The 20,987-nt window shown below is 38.9% G+C and overlaps 1 protein-coding gene across 5 annotated transcripts in view; it reads left to right on the forward strand.

Annotated features, from left to right (window-relative positions):
• The window catches only part of SATB1 (SATB homeobox 1), a 93,016-nt gene that overhangs the window by 62,913 nt on the left and 9,116 nt on the right, over positions 1 to 20,987 (forward strand). For all 5 annotated transcript variants that reach the window (XM_048302212.1, XM_048302229.1, XM_048302222.1 and 2 more), the window contains one exon: positions 3,088 to 3,243. In XM_048302212.1, coding sequence (XP_048158169.1) covers positions 3,088 to 3,243 — 156 coding nt within the window. The remainder of the gene's footprint in view (positions 1 to 3,087; positions 3,244 to 20,987) is intronic.

The raw sequence follows: 20,987 nt of genomic DNA on the forward strand, positions 1-20,987 counted from the left end.
TATGTATGGATATTCTCCAAGAGGTTAATTGGCATTATTGCATGGAATTCATCAGAGCAGAGCAGACCAATAGTCCATCTAGACCAGCCAGAGTTTACACCTGATCTTTGAAGAGAAATTATTAAGAGGCAGGAGAATTTTTATACTTGGGCAGTGAAGTGAATTGGAGAGGGAGAAGGTATGACTGCAAACCACAACTCTTGGTAATCCCCAAAACCCATCATTTTATAACTTTAAGACTTTTATTCCCCTGAAGATCTTTGGGCTAATACTGCTTTTTGATGCAGATATTAGTGTTTTCTGAATTCAATTAGTGTTCCCTAATTAAATCAACAGGAGGCAATAGGAATTTGTTTGCTGGTTTTAACTTCGGTGACCTACTAGATGCTGTTGAATTTATTGTACCTGTATAAAGATAGATGTGATTTGCAAACCAGAATGAGGATTTTCAGTAATTCCCTTGGGTTAAATGCATATCTGTATTAAATTGGACATTGAAAAGTGTGGACCAGGTTGCATGGTTTAAATTATGTCTACAGCATGGTGTGTGATGGTTTTTGATGATCTGGGTGTTCACAGCTCAGTTAAGTGATCTATGAAGTACTGCTATAATGTGAAGCTATCTTTTGAAGCTCAGCAGCAATCAGAAAGGCAGCGTGCTTACAGAGAAGACACATTTTGATCAAGATCACAAGAGCAAAGTGTTTCCTTCCCAAAAGACTTGTGTATGCTAGCTGAATACCTTCATCTTCTCATCTTCCCCTTGGGTCATTCAAGGATTAGTTACAAGTTAAAATTATTCTTGGGGGAAAGGACTGAAATTTGTTTCCCAAAATTTAAACCCAAGGTTCAAGAAGGCATGTTGACAAAGCCATCTCTTTTTCATTCTCTAATTTAGCCTAGGCTGATTTTTACATGCATGCAGTTAAGTCTGTCTCCAGTTTATGTATGTTTAACATCCCCACCGGTGGTCAGTTATCTTCTGGCAAGTCCTTCTCATTTGGAGGTTATAGAATTGATTTTGTATTTTTAAATGATTTCACTGTATGATGTTCAGGAGATGCACCTGTTCTTGCAGCCCTGTACTGATATGCCCAGTGTCAGGCATACCTTTTCCTGCTCTGCAGTGAGAAGGAGAGAGTTTTGTGGTGCTGCTCCTCACATTGCCTGCTGCCAGGCACCTCAAATATTTCTGAACAGCCTTTGATATAGGCTTGGCCATCCTCTGCTGCAATGTCACTGGTAAAATGTCACACTGCAGAAAAGGGCATGGCTGCAAAGTACTAATTGTTTTCAGATGGAAAAAAACCCACATGATTAACTGTATGCCACATTCTGGGATTTTTCTTCATTTCCCTTTTTACTTAGGCCCTTGTTTTCAGACACCAGAAAGTGCTAATGCCTGCCAGAATGCGGGCAAGGGGAAGTGCTTGTGGATCCCTTGCTCTCGCTGGAGTTTTGCCCCTTGTAGTTAATGGGAGTGTGTTAGTACAGTTCCTGAAAAGCCTGATAGACAAATCAGGCTCAGCAAAAGTGGCATGCACTCCCAGTTTCGGGGCTAGATTATTTTATCTTAAAAGCACTGTGGATGATAGCTAAAACAAATTGAGCATGGCATTTCTAGGAAAAAATGGGCTGCTGATTTGCCTAAGTACATATCTCATCCAAAGCCTTCGGCTCTCGTATCGTGAGACCTGTGACATATGAAAGCTCATAGAGAGTGAGATAAGAAGATGAATTATCACATTGTCATGATTTCCTTTTGAACCTCAAGGGACGTCAGAGCACAGGAAGATGCTGACTTGCACTGGATCAAACTGATAGTGAAACTGTGGGTTTAGACATGTACTTAAGGGTAGGCTGAATCACCTTCTGGAAGTGCCAAGCTCTGTCCATTAGACTTAGAATTAGGCTGAATGACTATCTTAAACTAGATGTGTAACTTCTGAATAACTAAATTAATTCAGCTCTCAATAACCTCAGTATGAATCAGTAGGTTTGAATTGAAATCTTAAGGTTTGATTTTGTTTGTTTCATCACCTTGTGGGTTCTTGGCAGAAATCCAGTTTTTCCTTTCCTCTGATCCACTTTAGGATTAGTGGCCCATTAGGTCTACTAATCTTGAGCAAGCCTTGCAAGAGTAACTGCTAAAGACAGACGTTATCCTTGACTACTGAGAATATTGTAGGATAAGCTGAGTATCTGCTGATTTTTTGTACCTCTCAACTGATATTGCAGAAACTGCAGTCTAACCTTGGTGGGATGATGCTTGGTGTTGAAACATCACTTCCATCATTTCCAGAGGATGAAGGAAAGGGTAGTCTCCTGCACATCATGTTGCTACTGATGTATTTTTTTGTTGTTGTTTTCCTTAATGCTGCAGATGCAGCATAAAGGTGGTACTGTAATCATTCTGTCTTGTTTACATGTTTGGTGTTTATTTAATCTGGACTGCAAGAAGAATAAATATTTGATGTATGGAAGTGAAATACAACTAGAATCAGTAGCTTTAAGAAAGTTCTATCTTGGTTTCATGGAGTGGTTAAAGTATGCATTATTCTGAACTGTCTCTTATAAACTGCTTAAGAACTAAACTGATAAGATAAATTTTTAAAAATTCAATCTAAAGCCACAACTTTTCAACATTATCATGCATTTGAGCGTACTGGGCATGAGACATGAATCAAGATATATCGGTCAGATTTCTATTTCATTAGAGATTCTTTTATGTTGCACTTACAATTTTTATTTAATTTGTGTGGGGCAAAGAAATCATGTAAGGATTTATAAGTCTCTACAAGACTGTTTGACAGGTTTCCACCTAATTTATTTTGTGACATTGAAATTTGCAGTGGTCTGTTATTGGTAACTCGTATTTCAGATGCACTCACCAGTTACAATGCACTGAGTTTTCCTGTTTCCCAGTTGCTTGAACCATAGATAACGTATAATGTTAATTCTCTGAAAAGCTGAAAGAATATCAGAGAAAGATTGGATAAAAGGAGTAAAATGCAACGGGGAACTACTTAGGGAGGGAAAGAGAGGAAAATAACTTTTTCATAATGAAAAATGTTTCATATTTTCTAGGTCAAAACTGCTACTATTGCTACAGAGAGGAATGGAAAACCAGAAAACAATTCCATGAACATTAATGCTTCCATTTATGATGAGATTCAGCAGGAAATGAAGAGAGCTAAGGTGTCCCAAGCACTGTTTGCGAAGGTTGCGGCAACCAAAAGCCAGGTAAAACTCCCAGGGTGCAAAGAGCTCCCTGTCCTGTGCAATTGTTCCCCCAGATCAGTTTCTATGTGAGTTAAAATGGGTGGCTGGGTCAGTGTATCAGCCCAGTACAACAACTCAGAGCTCCTTGCTGAGTCTGGAGGTAACCTCTAGTTCCCCTGGACCAGGCAGGGTAGAGAAGTGGCTTCATGAGACCTCTCACTCCCTTTTCTGTACCAGCCAGAACCTTCCCTGTGTGCCCATGGGTCTTGGTGTGGCTGAGAAGGCATCAGGTTCATCAGTTCTTAGGTGGTGTGGATGTGGCAAAAGCTGTGGGCAAACTCTGGGTATTGCTGCCAAATTAATCACGAGGCTTTGGTGTTTTGCAATTACATGTGCTGCAACAAGGAGCAATGGAGTGCTGTTTTTTTTGCATAAAAATATTTATTCAGACCCACTGGTGAGACTGTGTGTGAGAGGTGGATGGCACTGTCAAAAAAAACCAAATCAAACCAAAAAAAAAGACTTCAAAAGATTACATTTATACGAGTTATAGTTGAGAAAAAACGTGCGCTCTTTGTGGAACACGATGTCTGCTTGGTTACCTGTGTGTGTGCATACGTATATGTTGCATATTCAGTTTTAAGCCTTTTTTGTGTGGTTTCCTATTCTGTTTTCTTCAACTGAAGATTTTCTGTCAAGTTTAGTGGCAAGAGGGAAATCAGCAGGCACTTGTTGGGTGTGATTATCATAAGTGACATGTCTTCTGAGAAAGATCAGTGGAGTGTGTGAAAGCATTGATTTAAGTGAGAATGTACTCAAGAAGTAAAGGAAAAACATATAGAAAAATGGGAAATACTAGAACTGTGGTTATACAAATGCTTGAAAGAAATGGCAAAGGCGCCAATGGTTGCAATGTTGAATTTTCACGTTAGATTAAATGTTAAATCCACTTAATCACTACTCCTTTACTTTTCTAAAATTGCTTCATATAAAAATTCAGCATCTTCCAAGGAAAGCTAATGAAGCTCAGTTAGACCGATGTTTCTTGGGCTGTCAGCATTTTAGTGCTGGTTTTCTTTTTAGCAAGTCTTTAACTTTTGACTTCTGTGCTGTTCACATTTTGGAGTTCACTTTATTGTATGGAAAAGATGTTGTCTCTTAAGTTATACGGTGTAAGGAGCATTTAAAGGGATATTTTGGAAATGTTGTATCAAAATGATTAAACTCAAGCTGTGGACTGTAAAAATTATAGCTTTATAGGCCACATGCCTGTCTACCCTTCAATCACTGTCAAAGTGACAATTTCAACAATAATATGTTTCTTTTATTGTGGGATTCTAAACACCAAGTGCTGTTTAAACATTAAACTGAATTGTTTATGTTAGTGCTGTACTCAGTGTGTCATACATCAGGCCACTATAATCTCCCATGGAATGTAAAAATTCTGTCATGAATCATGGCTTGTATATCGGAAATTACTGTAATTTTGATTGGAAATTACAGAGCTCTTGAAATGTTTCTAATTATGATAGAATGTTACAGCAGCTTCCAACCTGTGTGTTCCTCAGATGTCTTTATTTACATGTCACAACTTGGGGTTAAAGAACTGTCCGTTTTCTGCACCTTCCCCTTTCCACTGCAGTCTTCTGCAAAGCTAAGGTATGAAGCCAGTCTACCAGCCCACATAATTACGTTCTGATCTGATTTGTGTGATAGTATATTTATTTAAGTGCAAAGCCTTAAAATTTCTAGGTGAATCAGTTCTTCCAGTGCTGACTTGCAAAGGGACAGGTAATCAAAATGAAGCCCAAAAGTTTCCAGAGGATGCAGTGCAGGTTTATTTGAGCATTGGTATAAAATTTAGATTCTTGTACAAAATTTGCTACCAAGTACAGAAAACAACACTAAACACATAGTTCGTTTCCATTTTACTCTTACGATTATACCTGTATTCCCAGGGGTTATTTTTATCCCCAATTTCAGGAATGCAATGTTAACCTATGTGTCTAGCAAGCTTTCAGGTCTGTGGTTAGATAAAGTGTCATTTGTACTAGAAAACTGCTTCGCAGAAGTGACCTCCTAGGTAGACTGGATGTGTTGGGTCTTCTGGAACTAGCTGACTACTAGTCACCCAGTTAATAATCTTTAAATACATAGCAATGCCACATACATTAAGGAGGTACATGTATTGTAAAAGTTTCTGCATTGGAGCTCTTCAGAGGTACAAGTAAACTTTTCTTGGGGCACAAAAGTCTCCTTTGTGCAAAAAGAAAAGGCTTGTTCAAACATATTCTCTAAGAGAACCTCTCTTGAGAGAGATCTATTACTGGTATTTTTTTAATTTGGAGACATTGGTTCCATATTCAGAACTGGAAATCCTGAGATAACCCAGGTTTTAGTGAAAAATTGGAAGGACAATGATGTGTTGATTAACAGTTTTGTTTTTTAAAATCACTAAAATTGAACATTATTGGTTTTATCTTATTTTGGATATAAAAACTTGATTAATGTCTGAGTGCAGTCTGGAGTTGTGGTGTAAAACCGTATGTGACCTAAACTAGCTCTGAGGGGACAAAGGTAGTTGTTTGGTGGAAGGCCTTTTCATTTTATTCTTTTTTTTCTTAATAAACTGATTTGGGTCAACAGTAGATTGGATGTCTAAGCAGCCAGCATCTGCAAGGTGGCTGGGCTTGCCTGAGCCAGGAGACTGCAGATAATGTTCTGCTGACTAGAGCACTTTGTACAGAATTGCTATTAAATGATGCGCTACAGGAGCTTCTATTTGGGTAGCGCCAAGGTAAAAAACGAGCATCTTCCCTTGCTCTGTGTTAGTGCCTTTGGCAAGAGTGCAACTGGAAATCCTGGGATAATCACTTCATTACAGTGAAAAGTCAGGAGGAAACATATTAGAAAATAATGTGTTGATTAACAGTTTTGTTTGTAAATCCTCCTTAGTGGCGGAGGACCAACCATATGTGGACCTGATGCTCAGCAAAGCAGCTGGGTGCTGGGGCCTGGTGTGGCAGAGGTTGCAGGGCTGTTAGAGAGATCATGTGCTGGCTTAGGTGAGGGATGATTTGCCTGCTTGTAGTTTCACAGTGCACTTTGCTGGCAGCTTGTTGGCTTTTCCAAAGAAAAGGGCCTATCTGGCACATGGGTTTGAACAGGTTTGGGGACACAGCTAGGACATTCCTTCAAATGTTGAATTCTTTTCCCGTATAGGAATGCATACATTCTGTACATCTTTTAAGTTTCTATGTTTTTAAGGATCGATATATTATGTACAGAATAAATTAAAAATCTGTTAAATTCAAAATATATACTTTAGAAGTTAATATGATTATACTGAGGAGCTAAGGAAGATACTGTAATTCAAATTCCTGAAATACATCATATCTTTGGGGAGTTTTAGAACTTTAATTGGCAAAGCACCTAATGTCAGTATTTAAAATCTTGAGGTTTTATTGTAGGTTGTCTGTCTAATAGGCCTGCATGGTTTTTTTGTGAGATTATATTGAAAAGAGGGCTTTGCAGAAATGCACACAAAAGGAAGACAGAAAGGTTTACCTAGTGTTTTGTCTCTTCTCCCAGGTTGCTGGTTCTTAATGGTAGAACGACAATGCCAACAGTATTATTTGCTAAAATGTAATCAGTACACCTGAATGACTCTAAATATAACTCTAAATAAATGATATTATATATATAGTATTTATATATAATAGATATATATATTATATGTAATGTAAATAATAACCCTAAATTAAAAGAATCCACACATAAAATTGTGTGGCATACGTTACTTTTACAATTTCATCATATTGGGTTTTTATTAAATTTATAACCTGAAAGTATGATTCAAGTAATTATGGAAGCACAGTCTTAATTTCGTTATTTAAAAAAAAAAGTTGATTTGTGTAGTGATCATTAAGGTATCATGGTTCAGTAACTGTGCAGTGGTTACAATGTTCTCATGTGGGAGCCAGGGATGAGTTTTTCTTGATGGTGACAGATGCTGAAATCTAATTTTATTCCATAAAAACAGACAAACAAGCAAACAAAACCCCCAAATCTAAGAGCCCTGAGAGATAAGGCAGGTAGAGATTTGTAGTGTTTCTGTATGTTTGCTGCGTTTTGAGAAGTTAGATTTATGTTATGGCTTATCCTGAAAAGCCGTGGCTTGCATGTGCTAGTATGAAGCAGGGAAGAAAGCAAAACTTTGCTGAAAATCACCTTAAATTGCTAAAGCTTTCTTAAATTTAGGAAATTACAGTTTGCAAAAACTGAAGTAATATAAAGCTCCGTATCTCTGAGAGTCCCATGCACTACAGTTAAGGCCAATAGCCTGCATTATTTACCTAAAGAAGTTTTATTTGTAGTAAAATAAGTGGGTGAAATCGATACTCCTCTGCAGCGTCAGTCCTGCCGATGCCTGTTTATGGCCCCATCCATGCCAAATGCCTTCCCTTCTCACTGAATGAAAATGCCTGTATGTGGAAGGTGAGACACTTGGTTCTCACAGAATCATGCTTTGATTTTTAATTTTAAAATAAATCTAATGGAGTACTATGCATACCTCCAGAAGCCTCAGCTAATGACGTAGAGTTCTGACCTGTTACTTCTGAGCTGTTGCATTGTGTTGCTCCGTTTCTTGTCCTTCCGTCCCTGTCTTTCACTTTGGTTAATAGTAGCTTCATATACAAAGTGTGGAGGTAAAATCATGGGTTTCAGACCATGCTAGAGACTCCATCCTGAGCCATGAGGCAAGTATTTTGTGTAGTGCTATTTAAGTAGAAATATTTGACTTTTTGCCTTTGTACGCACCCAGAGTGTACTCCTCCAGGAGGCTGTGTGAGGAGATCCAAGGGATAGGCACTAGGCAGAGCATCTAGCACTCATGAGTAAATGAGAAGGAGTTAAATGGGGAGGGAATGCTAAACATTGGCACTAAAAATGCTTTTGGCATGCAAATACCATGCTTTTCCTGACATAAATATTTTCAGAATAGGCCATTAGAGTTCAGGTATATAAAACCCTGCTTTTACTGGAAATTTTAATGTTGTAGTAAATCCAGAGATTTATAGTGAAAAATTGATGTCTGTTATCTCACTTTTATCTTTTTAACCAGCAGTTTTATAAATGCTATATCTTTGATCTGGCTTTTTCCATCTAGAGACTAAGCTATATACTCTAATAGGAAAGTCATTTTTAAACAGCTTCCCACACTGAACAAGCACGGTATTGTGGATCTGGCACAGAGATGTAACATGCCATTACCACAGATATAGAACAATCTATTCAACTATTTTCCAGCGGGAGGAAAAGAAACCTTTTTATCACCAAGAGTAACCCTCTGGTAACAATGTGGCTTTCGGAGGGGATCTTGAAATTTATTTCCAAAGCTGTTTCCTCAGGGCACTGCACCTCAGGCTGCCCAGAGGGGTGAAACCTGCAGGGCAGGAGGGGACTCAGTCCTTCGACCATCACCCTGCTCTCTGTCAAGTTCTCTCCTGCCTTTGTCTCCCTCAGAGCAGCTGAGTCACTTCCTGGTTTTAAATCTTGGCTTAAAAACCTTCTTCCCCCCCCACCACCCACCCCCCCCCGAACCTCAGTGTACAATAGATTCTCTGTGGAGCAGGGAGGGATGCTGCACAGGGAGACGCGAGGTGGAAACACAATGTACTCCGAGGTCTGCCATTTCACAGGCCCACCTGGAAATAAACCCCTCGCCCTGGTGCGAAGGCAAGATACAGTAGTTAGAAAACATTAGCTGCAGAAACACACAACAGCATCTATTTTTTATTATTTTTTAATGTTATCTTCCTCCCCCCCTCATTGCCTCGGGGTGATTGCTCTGGCAGTTGAAGAGGTGCCATGAGCAGCAGGAGTCGGGGTGGGATCGGGTGTCAGCAGGGATGGAAGAGGAAGAGTGTGAACTGAGAAAGCAAGATGGGCTTTTGCATGCAATCAAGAATTGCCCCATGAAGCAGCATGTCATTCAGTGAAACTGTGAAACTTGGCAGATAGAGCTGATTTGTTTCTTTCACAAAATATCGAGTTACACAGTCATAGTGTGTTCTGTCTTGCCCAGGTCGGAGGGAAAAAGATTTTCAGGTTTCTAGTGGGGGGAAAAAATGAATGCTCCATGTCCTTCCTCTGCCCCATGTCCTAGTCTCTTTTACAACATCTCCTCTCAGAAATAAAGGTTAAAAGCTCAGGAAATTTCTTTAGCTTTTTTTAAAATATTACTTCTCTGAAAGAGGGTAGAAAAATTGAGTTTAGTTGACTCTCTTATCTCTTGATCATGGTAGACCATATCCCACATTATTGGTATGACTTCGGTGGAGTGGCTTGACGTCAGTGAGCCTCGGGTTCCTGCTAGTAAAGAATAGACAGCAACTCCATGAATCAATAAAGATGCACTGAAGAGAAACCACCTTAAAATTTTCAAGGTAGTTCACATTAGCATGCAATTGCCCTTGTAAATCTACATAGAGGAGGGGGGAAAAGGCATTAAAACCTGAAATAGTTCAAGCCAAAGAAACAGGTACAGAATGGAAAATTTTTAACTGGTAAGAGGATTATATTGACCTCTTCAAACAGCTCCTTGGAGCCAGGTAGCCCTTTCAACACGTAAGGCAGAGGCTGGATTTTTTTGACACACTGATGAAAAAGTGTGCTTCCTGAGCATGCTTTACACATGAGGTCAAATCGGCTGAGGCTGGAGGTTCCCAGCCAGGCGGGTGGCAGCAGGAGCTGTTCAAATGCTGCCGTTTAAAGGACTGGTAGCAGCTTCAGGAAACTGAGCGTATTTGAGCCCTGAGGAGAGCTTCCCTGGAGGGATGCGGTGCACACCTGCCCTGCGCTGGTTGGGAGTTAATGCTTAACGCTCTCACAGCCACAGCCTGTGGCGCATCCCTGGGAGGTGCTGGGACCACTGAGTGCCTGGCAGGATGCGGCCTGCAGGTGTCCAGAAACAGCAGAGGCGGGGCATCTTGGTTGGATGTTTTTTCTCTGGTGGTAAGAGCATAAATGAGTGAGAGAAGCTAGGACAAGTACAAGTTTAAGTCATTAAATGTACAAATGAAAAAAGAGAGCCAAGAAGAGAGAGCTCTTTACAAAATATAAAATTATGTTAAAGCAGCAAGACGGCACAACATAAGGAATGTTTGGTACATGTTATTGAAACTGAAAAATCAGAGTATGGAATGAATTATAATTTAGCATAATCCATAATTTTACAGTTTTCATTTTGAATTATTTATCTTATATGATTTGATTAAAGATAAAACTGGCTGACAAGATCTCTAACATCTCTGCATGTCTTAATGACAAATGAAAAAACTCCACATTACAACTTTACCATTTAAAAATTTTTATTTGTATTGTTTCTTTATAGCTCCCTTTTATTTTTAAAGCATATTTCAGCTACACATTGTGTACACGCGATTCCATAACCCATCAGGCTTCAGTGTTGCCTCAGTACCTCTGATTCAGTAAATCAGATCATAGGCAGCATGCTGTCATATAATAAGGTGTCTGATCCTTATTACCAGTTTGTTGATGCACAGACTCCTTCAAATTGACCATTGCAACACATGGTTTCCCCTGAAACTAGCTGTGATAATTAGCGTGGCTCTAATGAGACAGAATGTCACTGATCTTGTGCTGAACTGTCGAGTATCGACGCTACGGATGGGAACTGTCAAAGCTTGCCATCTGTGACAGAGCTTGGCATATTCCATTTGCAAGGTAGAGCATGCTCAATAGACTGTTTTTAAACAAATGGTCCATTTCTTGATTAGGGCTCTGTGTTCTGTTACTGTGGAAGACTTTAGATCATAGTTAAACTTTTTGCTTTTTTTCCCCCTTCTTCTTCTGGTGGGGTAAGCTCATTAGGAAATGAAAACATTACTGATTCTCAAACCAGTCCTTCAGTCTCCTGTTAGACTTTTGGGGAGAGGTGGGGAGGAGCTGATCATGTATTTATTCTTCTTCCTTCCCCCAGTTATCTTAATGGGTTTCTTCTAGGGCTTGCACTCCCACAAGTCTTCTACCTGATTTTTTTAAGCACTGAGGGGTAGAGATGGCATAGTTTTGAAGTATAGAGGAAAAAAAATTAAAAAGTCTCAGGTAATGTGCAGCAGGAACATGTGCACCTGGGATGAAAGATTGAACTGGTCAGGAGAGTCAGGCACCCAGGCTCCTGGGACTGGCCGTGCAAAATGCCGTGCAAAAAGTCCAGCGCTGCTTATCATTCCAAAATATGCTTTGTTGCTTTTTATTTCCTCCTTCTCTGGCAGACCACACAGGGCTTGTTCTGAAGAACATTTTCACTAATCTGATCAGGCAGCCAAATACGCCGGGAAAACTGCTTTAATGATCCCACTAATTACCTCAAGTCAATATGAACTGTATTATTAGACTGAGGGAAAATATTCCATTAGGTCTCCCCCTTGGGAGTTTCTCCGCTTTGTGATGTCACTGAAGCCTTCGCCCTCTCGCTTGTAATTAATTTTATTTACACACGCAGGCACGCACAAGGTCACACCTGCACAACCGGAGCTGGCCAGGGAGCTAGTGGCACTCAGGCTTAATCAGATCTGTCATAATTACCATTCTGCATGTTTCTGACACACGCTGTGAAATATTTCAATTTAACTGCCGCTACCAGCACAACCAGATGTAGTGTGAGTGTGGCTGCATTGGAAATATTATTCCTCAGGATAAACTCTCTCCTCCTCCTTTTTCCTCCCACCCCCTCTCTCTTTTACAGCTAATGTGGCACAGAAGCTGATGTATCCTGTAAATCTTGAATGCAGTGCTAGATTGATAACAGCAGATTAGACAGTTTAACCACAAACAGCTTGTTCATTTTTCACAAATGAAAACCACATGTGGTGTAACTAAAATTTCAGGCTTTTTTTTTTTTTTTCCCCTCCTCTTTGGTTGTTGTTTCCTTTTGTGTGTGCGTGTGTGTGTTAAGGTCTGCCTTAACTGTAAAGGGGTGTAAAAGAGTAAACATACAGGGGAAAGAGACACTGTTGTCTTTGGAGATTATTTCTCCCTGACCTTTATTAAAAACCTTTCTTGTTTTGGCAAAGAAATCAGATGCCGCACAGGGGTTTGCCACTGACTCTGAGACTTTCTAATCTCTGGGGTTTGTGCCCATTTATTAAAGAAGTCAACCTACTGTGCTTGTTATCAAAATAACATGCCAGCAAACACCTTGCTTTAAGAAGAGCTTCTAACCAAAAAATGTAGTCTTCACTGCTAGCTAAATTTAGTAGAAGTAAAATTTTCTGCCAAAGTTTTTCACCATGGATTTTGTCTCCTTGCTAAATCTTCCCTGTACCTCTTCCTTTGGGGGAAAGATTCTTTTTAAAAAAGAGTCCTCAAAGTATTTAGAAATTTTGACAAATGGAAAATTGATTGGTTTTTTTATTAAAATATTCTCATATTTCCTCTGAAAACAGATTATGAAAAATTAAATATTTTCTTATGAAACCACTTTTTAGGAAACCAAAAATTTCTTTAAATTGTTTTGCTTTTTTTTTCATAAATCCATTTTTTCAGGTAAATTGTTCAGCTTTCCCTAATTAAACAGCCTTCAGTACTTGGTAAGGTGTTTTTTTAAACCATCTACTCTTTAGTTGATCACAGTAGGCTACTTTTCCTACACAGAGAAAAAATTAATGCAATTTTAATAGAAAGTTTTAATTATAAGACTCTAAAACAATTTTTGCAGCAAGGAAAACAATGTAATGTGCAGAATGCAACTGAGCAGATTCTCCGAAAGCTGTTCCAGGTACTGTCAGGCGGGAGGAGTGGTGCAGTGCATTGGATAGAAATTCATCAAATCTATTCTGTAATAAGGCTTCCAGGGGAGGTTTAAAAAAAAAGTAGCTTTAGTAAGAGGTTGTTTTATCCGTTGGCAGTGATTTGTGATGCAGTGGCAGTACTGAAAGTGCAAGAGTCAGGGAGCTAAGACTCAGTGTTCAAAGTCAGTCAGAAGGTGAACAGGACAGGTTTGGAAAGCCACTTGAAGGTAAAGTTTGCAGCAGAAAATTTGGCTACGTAGATGGCCCCCCAGGCTGCTGCAGACAAGGTTAAGGACCCATGCTCATACCAGTTGGCCAGCAGCTACTGACTGCATTAGTAGTTCCCCAGAGCTGTGTAGGTCAGTGCAGGTGTGCCATCAGTGTCCCTCACTGCATGGCAGTGCCTTCTCCGTTAGTGACTCCCCTAGGACCTGTGCAGGCCCCGAATAAAGGGAAAATCTCATTCTGGAGGTGCCGCCAAAGCACTGGAAGTGCTGTGGCTGCAGCTATCTCAAAAATAAGTCTGAAGTAAGATGAAGAGGAGGGCAGGAACGGCTCATGTTGGACGAGGTAATGATGAAATGAACTGTCAAGACTCTTGCAAGGATCTGGAAATACAGCTCTCATTTCTCTGGAAAGCTATTCGAAAAATATCATGCGGTTGGGAAGCACTGGATTGCCAAAAGAAGAAAGTATGGCACTTTCTCCCACCTCCTTTGAGTCTTTTATTTTTAGTTTTTCTTTCTTAGGTAGAGGTGTTCTGGTTCCTACATTCCAGATGTGTGAATCAGCTCTTCCCCAGGCAGCACCTGCTGTCTGCCTGACAAGAGGTGCTGTTTCTGGCAGGATGGATTTTCTTAATCTTTCTTCCTGCTTTCTATACCCTCACCTTCTGTTTTGTTCTTCTCTCACCACCTTCTCTTATTCCTCCCAGTATGGCTCTTCTCTTAGTTCTCCTTGGACTTTTTCTCACCCCTTCTTGTGCCTTATACACCCTCGCCATCCATTCTTGTTCCATCTGCCTCTTTATCCCATCCTACTCCTGTCCCCTGCCTGCTGGAATCCCACCCCAGGCACATCCCCATGCACATCATGATTTTGTACACGTATTCCTTTGTGTGCGGGGCACAGTGTGGGCACTCCATGCCCTTGGCCTTTGCTGGACTGGTCACCAGCAATACTGGCTTTGTGGGTCCTTTCTCTGAGTGATGACATTCATTTAGCTAGGAAAAGAGCCATACTCTTGATTTCTCAGTTTGCTTGTGCCTTCTGTGAGCAGATCACTGATTCAGGAAGCTTTTGAAGATTGAGTATGTCAGTGTTTTAACTATTAATGAAAAGGGGAAAAGTTTGAGTGGGCTGTATGAGAGTTAACTAGGAGCACAAATGAAAACACAGCTGTGGTGGCAGAGGCGAGGAGGAGGCTGAGGAGTTAGCAAGCAGCCTGTGGTTCCTGGCTGTGGGGGAAACAGGGTACCAAGTAAACAGCGCAGAAAACAAAAGCGAGCTCAACCCGTAACTAAACAGGAAATGACAGGGTAAAATTCCTGCTGAAAAACTGAGAGCTGCTAAATATGTAACTGCAAAGAATAAAGGCGTCTTGTGCAAACACAAATATACAGTAACAGTCCGAGAAGCAATTTGTTAGAGGAGTGACCAATTACAAACCAGGTGAAGGGCTGCTGGGCGGCAAAGGCAGGAGTAAGAAATAATAGATGTGTGTTTTCTCCCTTAATGTTGAACTAGGTAATTTAAAACACATAACACCTGAATTAATGTTGCAGGATTTCTAGGTGCAAGGTGAGAAAGGAGATGATATTTTGTTCCAGATAATTTTTTATTTTGCTGTTCCTAATAATTTCTCATTGCATCAATTTCTTTACTTTCTTCAAACTTAATCTCTAAGTCAAACTTCAGATTTTTGTTTATGCATTACCCTAAACTGTTGGCATCTATTGAATAGGCTAGAGCAGGCATGCAGCTAGCTAAGTGGGGAAAAATTCCAATTTGCAAATATTTATCTAATTTCAAATCTGCCAGATTCTATCTGAAAGCACATTGTTATTCGGGGGGCATCTCATTCTTATTCCTGTGCAGTGTCATGTTCCCTTACTTCAGAATGGCATTTGAGAAGCATATAAATATGGTTTTCAGGATCTTTGTAAAGCAAGGATGTTTGGACTGAGTGGTCCTTAGCAGAATTCCCTGAAGTTTTAGACCCCAACTAAGCAAGATTTGCACACATACCAGTTAACATCTGTGGGTTTACTCAGGTGACTGGTTATTTTGCTGAGCCTGGTGCTTAGCATCTCTAGTACCTATAGCATGCAACAGAAAGCTCTACTGATACACAAACTTTCCACTGTTTATGTAAGAACAGTTATTAAAAAAAAAAGCCATGAAAGGCTTAAATTAGTTTCTTTTTATTTTTTGCTTTAAGGCAGCCAGTTTGCTTCACCTCTGATAAATCATTTGCTACTCTTATTTTCTATAAGGAGGGAGTCTGAAAGGATTGATCTTTTTGACCTGAGGAACAGGATGGGAGGGATCAGGGCAGGAAGAAGCATGCTGCTCCATGCAGCCCCTGACTTAAGGGCAGAAGGTACTGCCTAAACTGCTGTCTGGAAATAGAGTTGGGGCTGGGACTCAGCTGGGCTGGCACTCGTCTTGGCCAGTGAGAAAAACACTAAGAACTGATCTCTCTAGGAACTTTTCCCTTGTGGCTGTTCTTGACCTCTTCCTGACAGCAAGCTACCTGGAAACACTCTTGTCTTGGTTCCCACCCAGGAGAGAGAAACCTGATCTCTCCAGCTTTCCTTTTGATCCAGCTTTCCTATTGTTTTAAGTTTTTGCCGCAAGCAATTGTGCTACAAGTAAGGGTATTTTAGCTTTCTGAGGGTTTCACTGCCTTTCTTTTTCCATGGGTGAAGTACATGTTTCTGGCTGCTCCCTTCTCATTTGCTGGGAGGCATCGAACTCGCACAGGTGTGGATTTTAAAGATTTTTTTTTTAACTGCTTTGAGATAATGAAAGTTATTAATTTTCTGACTGTTTCTGTGGTTAACAAAATCTGGAGGAAAGTCAGAGAAAAGTTTCTTTTCAATTTCCTTAAGACTCCCCTCACCCTTGGCATTATCAGGGCATTAAATGTTCTTCACTGTGAAACTGAGAGCCACAGAATCCAGCTTAACTGCAAGAGACAAGACATTTTCTCAGAATATTTAAATGTCTAATTCAAATCTATATGAAAGCTTTTAGTTAGGCTGTGAAAATTTGAAGGGATGTCTGAGAACGGATTTGAGCTGTGTGTTTCGGAATGATGTCACTTGTTCGAATATCTTGTCAGCTGAACTGAATTTACAATGAAGTCCAAATATCTGTGAGCCTGTGATTCCTCAGTGTGTGGTAGATCTTCCCCTGATCCAAAATGAATTCTGGAAAGAAAAAAACATGTGAAAAGAAGCCATGAAATTAAATTGCTCCATCTGGGAAATTATAATATTTTGTTAAAAATATAAAACAGGACGGGCAAACATATAAGTAATTACAAAAGTGACACTTTGGCCCAATGGCTCTTTTACTGGAGGTCTTTTCCTCCAAAGCTAATGTTAAATCTCTGTAAGCAATGTAATAATAAACATTTGCTGTTCACTGTAAATTGATAGTAGTAAAAAAGATTTTCAAAATTGCCAGCCTCTTTCTATTAAAGACTCTTCTCTAACTAAACTGCAGATATAGCTGCCGTACAAAATTGATTGCATGTTTAAGAATAAATAAATGTGGGCTGTTAAGGGTTGTGGTTGAATTTAGGGTTGTATTTACTTTCAAGGGACACATTGATATTGCAGTGAAATCAGTACTTCTTTCTGCTTAAATAAAAGATAAAGGGCTATATATTACCAGTCACCCTCTGTGAAACCCACTGACCCATTTTATACGACCATACTATAAAAAGTAATGTACCAGACTAAGACTGGCTTATTTAATAATTAGCAGGTGTTTTTTCTTTCTTTTTCAGGTCTTTTGATTATTGTTAAGTCTATTTTTGTCAGATGCTCTCTCACGGTTACAATGCTGATTGAATCAGGTGTGTGAAAGAGGAAGGATCTGGAATAGAGGAAGACAGAGTAAAGCTTCACTTTTTTTTTTTTGCATCTATTACTTTTTTCTCTTTTTGTTTATGAGTATAGCTGCATTTTATGTAAGATTTTCAAAGGCATATACACTGTGGTTTTGATGAGGGTTTGTGCCTACCTATCATTGCCAGGCAATTGAAGGCAATACTGTAAAAAAGATATATTTGAACAGGGGAAAGAAAAGGTGAAGGAAGCTGAGAGCAGAGAAACCAAGCTTGGGAGAAGCCCTTCATTTAGATTATTGAATTTCTTCCATACTCAACTAAAAAGTAATAATACTTATGTTTTCACTCAGGTTTAGAGTTACAGGTTAGGTTTTTTCTGTCCATGAGCTGGTGGTGTCTGCAGTGCTCATACACAGGGGACACACAGAGGAGTTTCGATACAGCCTCAGACCTTAACCCAGCTTATCTTTTTCCAAGCACTGGCTTTTGGCCACTTTTTGGCCACCATGGCTCTGCGTAGAGACAGAGGTCTGGTACGACAGACAAGACTGTGGGAGCAGGACAACAGCTCTCCATGTCATTTTGCTTCTGTACTTGTTGGATGCTCGTCATTGAATTTTAGAGGCTGCTTTAGCAAGTTTTCTTTCCCTATTTATTTGTTTGGATGTATACAAGAAAAGATGTATTTAACTTTGAAATGCTGCAGCCAGGGAGAGGAAAAGGCAGAGGGATGACGACACATTAGGAATCCTTTCCTCCTAAAATGTCACCAAAAATTTGTGGTGAAATGCTATCAGTATCACTGCTGGCTGTCTGGTAATTTGTTTTTCACCACACAGAGAAAAGGCAGCAGTACCATCCCAACAGATGGTGTAGGTGAATAATAGGTTGGATAAGAAAGTTAAGGAAATGGCATAATTTGTCTCAGTATTCTTCAAAGGAAGTTTTTCCTGCCAGTGAAGTTTACTTTTCTTCTGAAAAGCCCTACGAGGTTACGGGGTTTTCAGTTTGTTTTGCTAAATCTCATCTATGATGATAGTAGATAGAGATTTACTTAAAATCCACATCTGGCTACCCTTTTCAACGTTCTAGTAATGAAACCCAGTGAAATAGATGAGCCAGGAATATCTGGAGATAAAGGACAGATTCAGGTTTCAAACTTTCTCTGATTTAGGAGAATGCTCAAAGGGAAAGCCTGAAACTTAAGGCTGATTAGTGTAAATAAAATACTAAGGCAACCATTGTTCTGGGGACATATATTATCACTTTAGGCCACATATCAAAAAGAGAATTCATATTCTGGTACCTCTAATTATCTTCTGGAACCAGCTGAAAATGAGCTTTTTCTTCCTAAGTTCAAGAAAAATAGGGAAATCCCAAAGTATTGAATATTCACTGGAGTTTTTAAAATTAGTCAAAAGTAGTTTTGCCTCACAGAAGGAAGTCAGTGCTTAAAATTTCTTGAAAATATAAGCTAAAATGAACTCTAACAAATGTGTTGGTCGGTATCAAAAATTGCTAAATCTGGTAGATTATTAGTTTTCCCATATTTTTATATAAATACCTAGTGGCCTTTCTTTTAATAGACTTCAGTTCTTCTGTGAAGCATTTAGGTCTATTCAGCTTTGCATAGAGGCTAGCCAGGACACTTTATGTATTTTAGGAAAGATAAACCTGCAGTCAGAATAAATTTTCCTGCAGCAGGAAATTCTGGAATAACATCTAAGGGTAAAAAGGACTGCTCTTGTCATCTAGGCTTGTTCCCATCTCTAAACCCACAGGTATTTCACACAGAAAGAAGTCAGATTTAAGTGATCTCAGCATGAAAATGAATTTTGAATTAAATGCTCTGTTCTTCCCCTGCAGTGGGTGTTCCCTGTTCTATTTTTTCAGATAATTCAAATGTAACACAAACAACATTCCCCAGAGAAATTAAAGCAGTGTCCATTGTTACTTATTGGTCATATTTGTTTGTGCTGAACTAACATTTGCTTATTTTTGCTTCTCAATGCCATATGCATGAGTTTACTGATTCAGAACTCCCTGAATTTTTGATCCTGTTGAACACTGTGAGAAATCTCAGTTGAAGGGTTTAATGCATTTTCCAATCAATGTGTAGGGGAAATTTGGCCTTATCAATTTAAATGCTGGAGATCCTTTCATTGCATTATAGAAGAATCTTCTCTAAGCAGAGATTATTCTTAAGAACTTCATAACATTTAAAGGTTAATATGTTAGGTAAAGAACAATATCTTAAGACAAACATTTTTATTACAGGACATGAAGGGATAGTTCTGATTAAATTACACGATTATTTGAATGGGAAAGAAGACAAAGTGCATCATTTCTTGCCCTCAACTTTAATGCCTTTAATCAAATAATGACCTTCTGGAAATAGTTAATTTTAAGCATTTGGAAAGATCAATACCACTTTGCCACCAAAAAATGGCCCAGATGATGAAATTTGATGTATTTAAAGTACCATTTCACCCTTTTAACCTAGTAAATAATTTAAAATGCTTTCAGTACTCCTTTGCTACCATTATGTATCTCGCTCAAAGTATTATGACTTTTCCAAAAGCAACCTTTCTGTGCAACGTGCAGCCTACAAGTTTAATACTAAAGACTAATACTATATGCATATATGGTAGTGGTTGTGTCGGCCCTTTTTCTTCCCTTGCATATGTGGAATCTATTTTGTAAAGAAATAGAAGTATCTAAGATGAGCGCAGCCATTTGGAACAATAATGAGATTATAAAGCAAGTTGGATGGCTTTTGAAGGGGAAAAAGTCAATATTTAAAGTTTAGTCCATGAGCTCTTTTCCTTTGTTTTGTCTGTAAGCTTTCCTGTTAAAGGTGAAGGATTTGGATTGCTCTGACAATTAAGAGCCCATTTTACCAAGTGTAATTTCATATCTGCGTTCTATAAACTGGAGTGCCTTCAGCATTGTAAATAAAAAAAAATTGCCCTCTATTAGCATGTTTGTGGGCAGATTAAAAACAGTCTTCATTAGCATAAGTAACACTTACAGATTCTTTTAAAAGTAGAAAATTATTTGTTGAATGATAAATTGCTAGCTTTCTAGTTAGTTGCTGAAAATGTGCTCATTCAAAATGCCTACTTTAGTTTAGTCTACAACACTCATTTTTTTTAGTTAGAAGTACTGTTTAATGGATTATGTACTTAGTCTTTGTTCACAGTAGATGCTGAAATGCAATTCACACTTTCTGCTAAAATGTTTGTATCAAACACCTCCCTATTCAGATTGATTTCTTCTAACACCATGTATTTTTATTATACTATATGCCCCAGAGAATGATACAAAATAATCTTAAATACACCAGACCAAAGAAAAACTGATCGTGTCTTAGCATTGATACTCTAAAATGTTTTCCCTTCTTAGATTTAAGCTACAGCCTTTCTAAAAAATGCTGAAGTCTTTGTCATTCTGTAAGAAATATTCATAATTTGGCATATTATTATCACTGTAACAAACTGACCAAATGAGTTCAATTGCTTCACCTTGTAGCCTTCTCTTCCCAGACTAAATGTGTTTGTTGCTGATTTGAAAAGCTTTGGCCAGAGAACATTTTTCATGATTGTAATGTTGTCCTCTTTGATGTAATTAGGGTAGGTATTTACACCTTACGTGTAGATTTTTTTTTTCTTTCAATAAGAAAGATACCAGAATGGAAGAATATTTTATTAGAAACTATGTGAAGAGCAGAAGATTTTATTTAAGTACAGCACGGGTCTGATTGAATACAATAGCATTTGGATATATAGATAAAATGCATAGATGCTTTCTTTAAAATAAGCATGCTCATGGGTATTGCAGAGCCTAAGTTTTGGCAGTTATCCTCT

This window comes from Corvus hawaiiensis, chromosome 1, assembly GCF_020740725.1.
Source record: "Corvus hawaiiensis isolate bCorHaw1 chromosome 1, bCorHaw1.pri.cur, whole genome shotgun sequence".
In the NCBI taxonomy this organism is placed as follows: domain Eukaryota; kingdom Metazoa; phylum Chordata; class Aves; order Passeriformes; family Corvidae; genus Corvus; species Corvus hawaiiensis.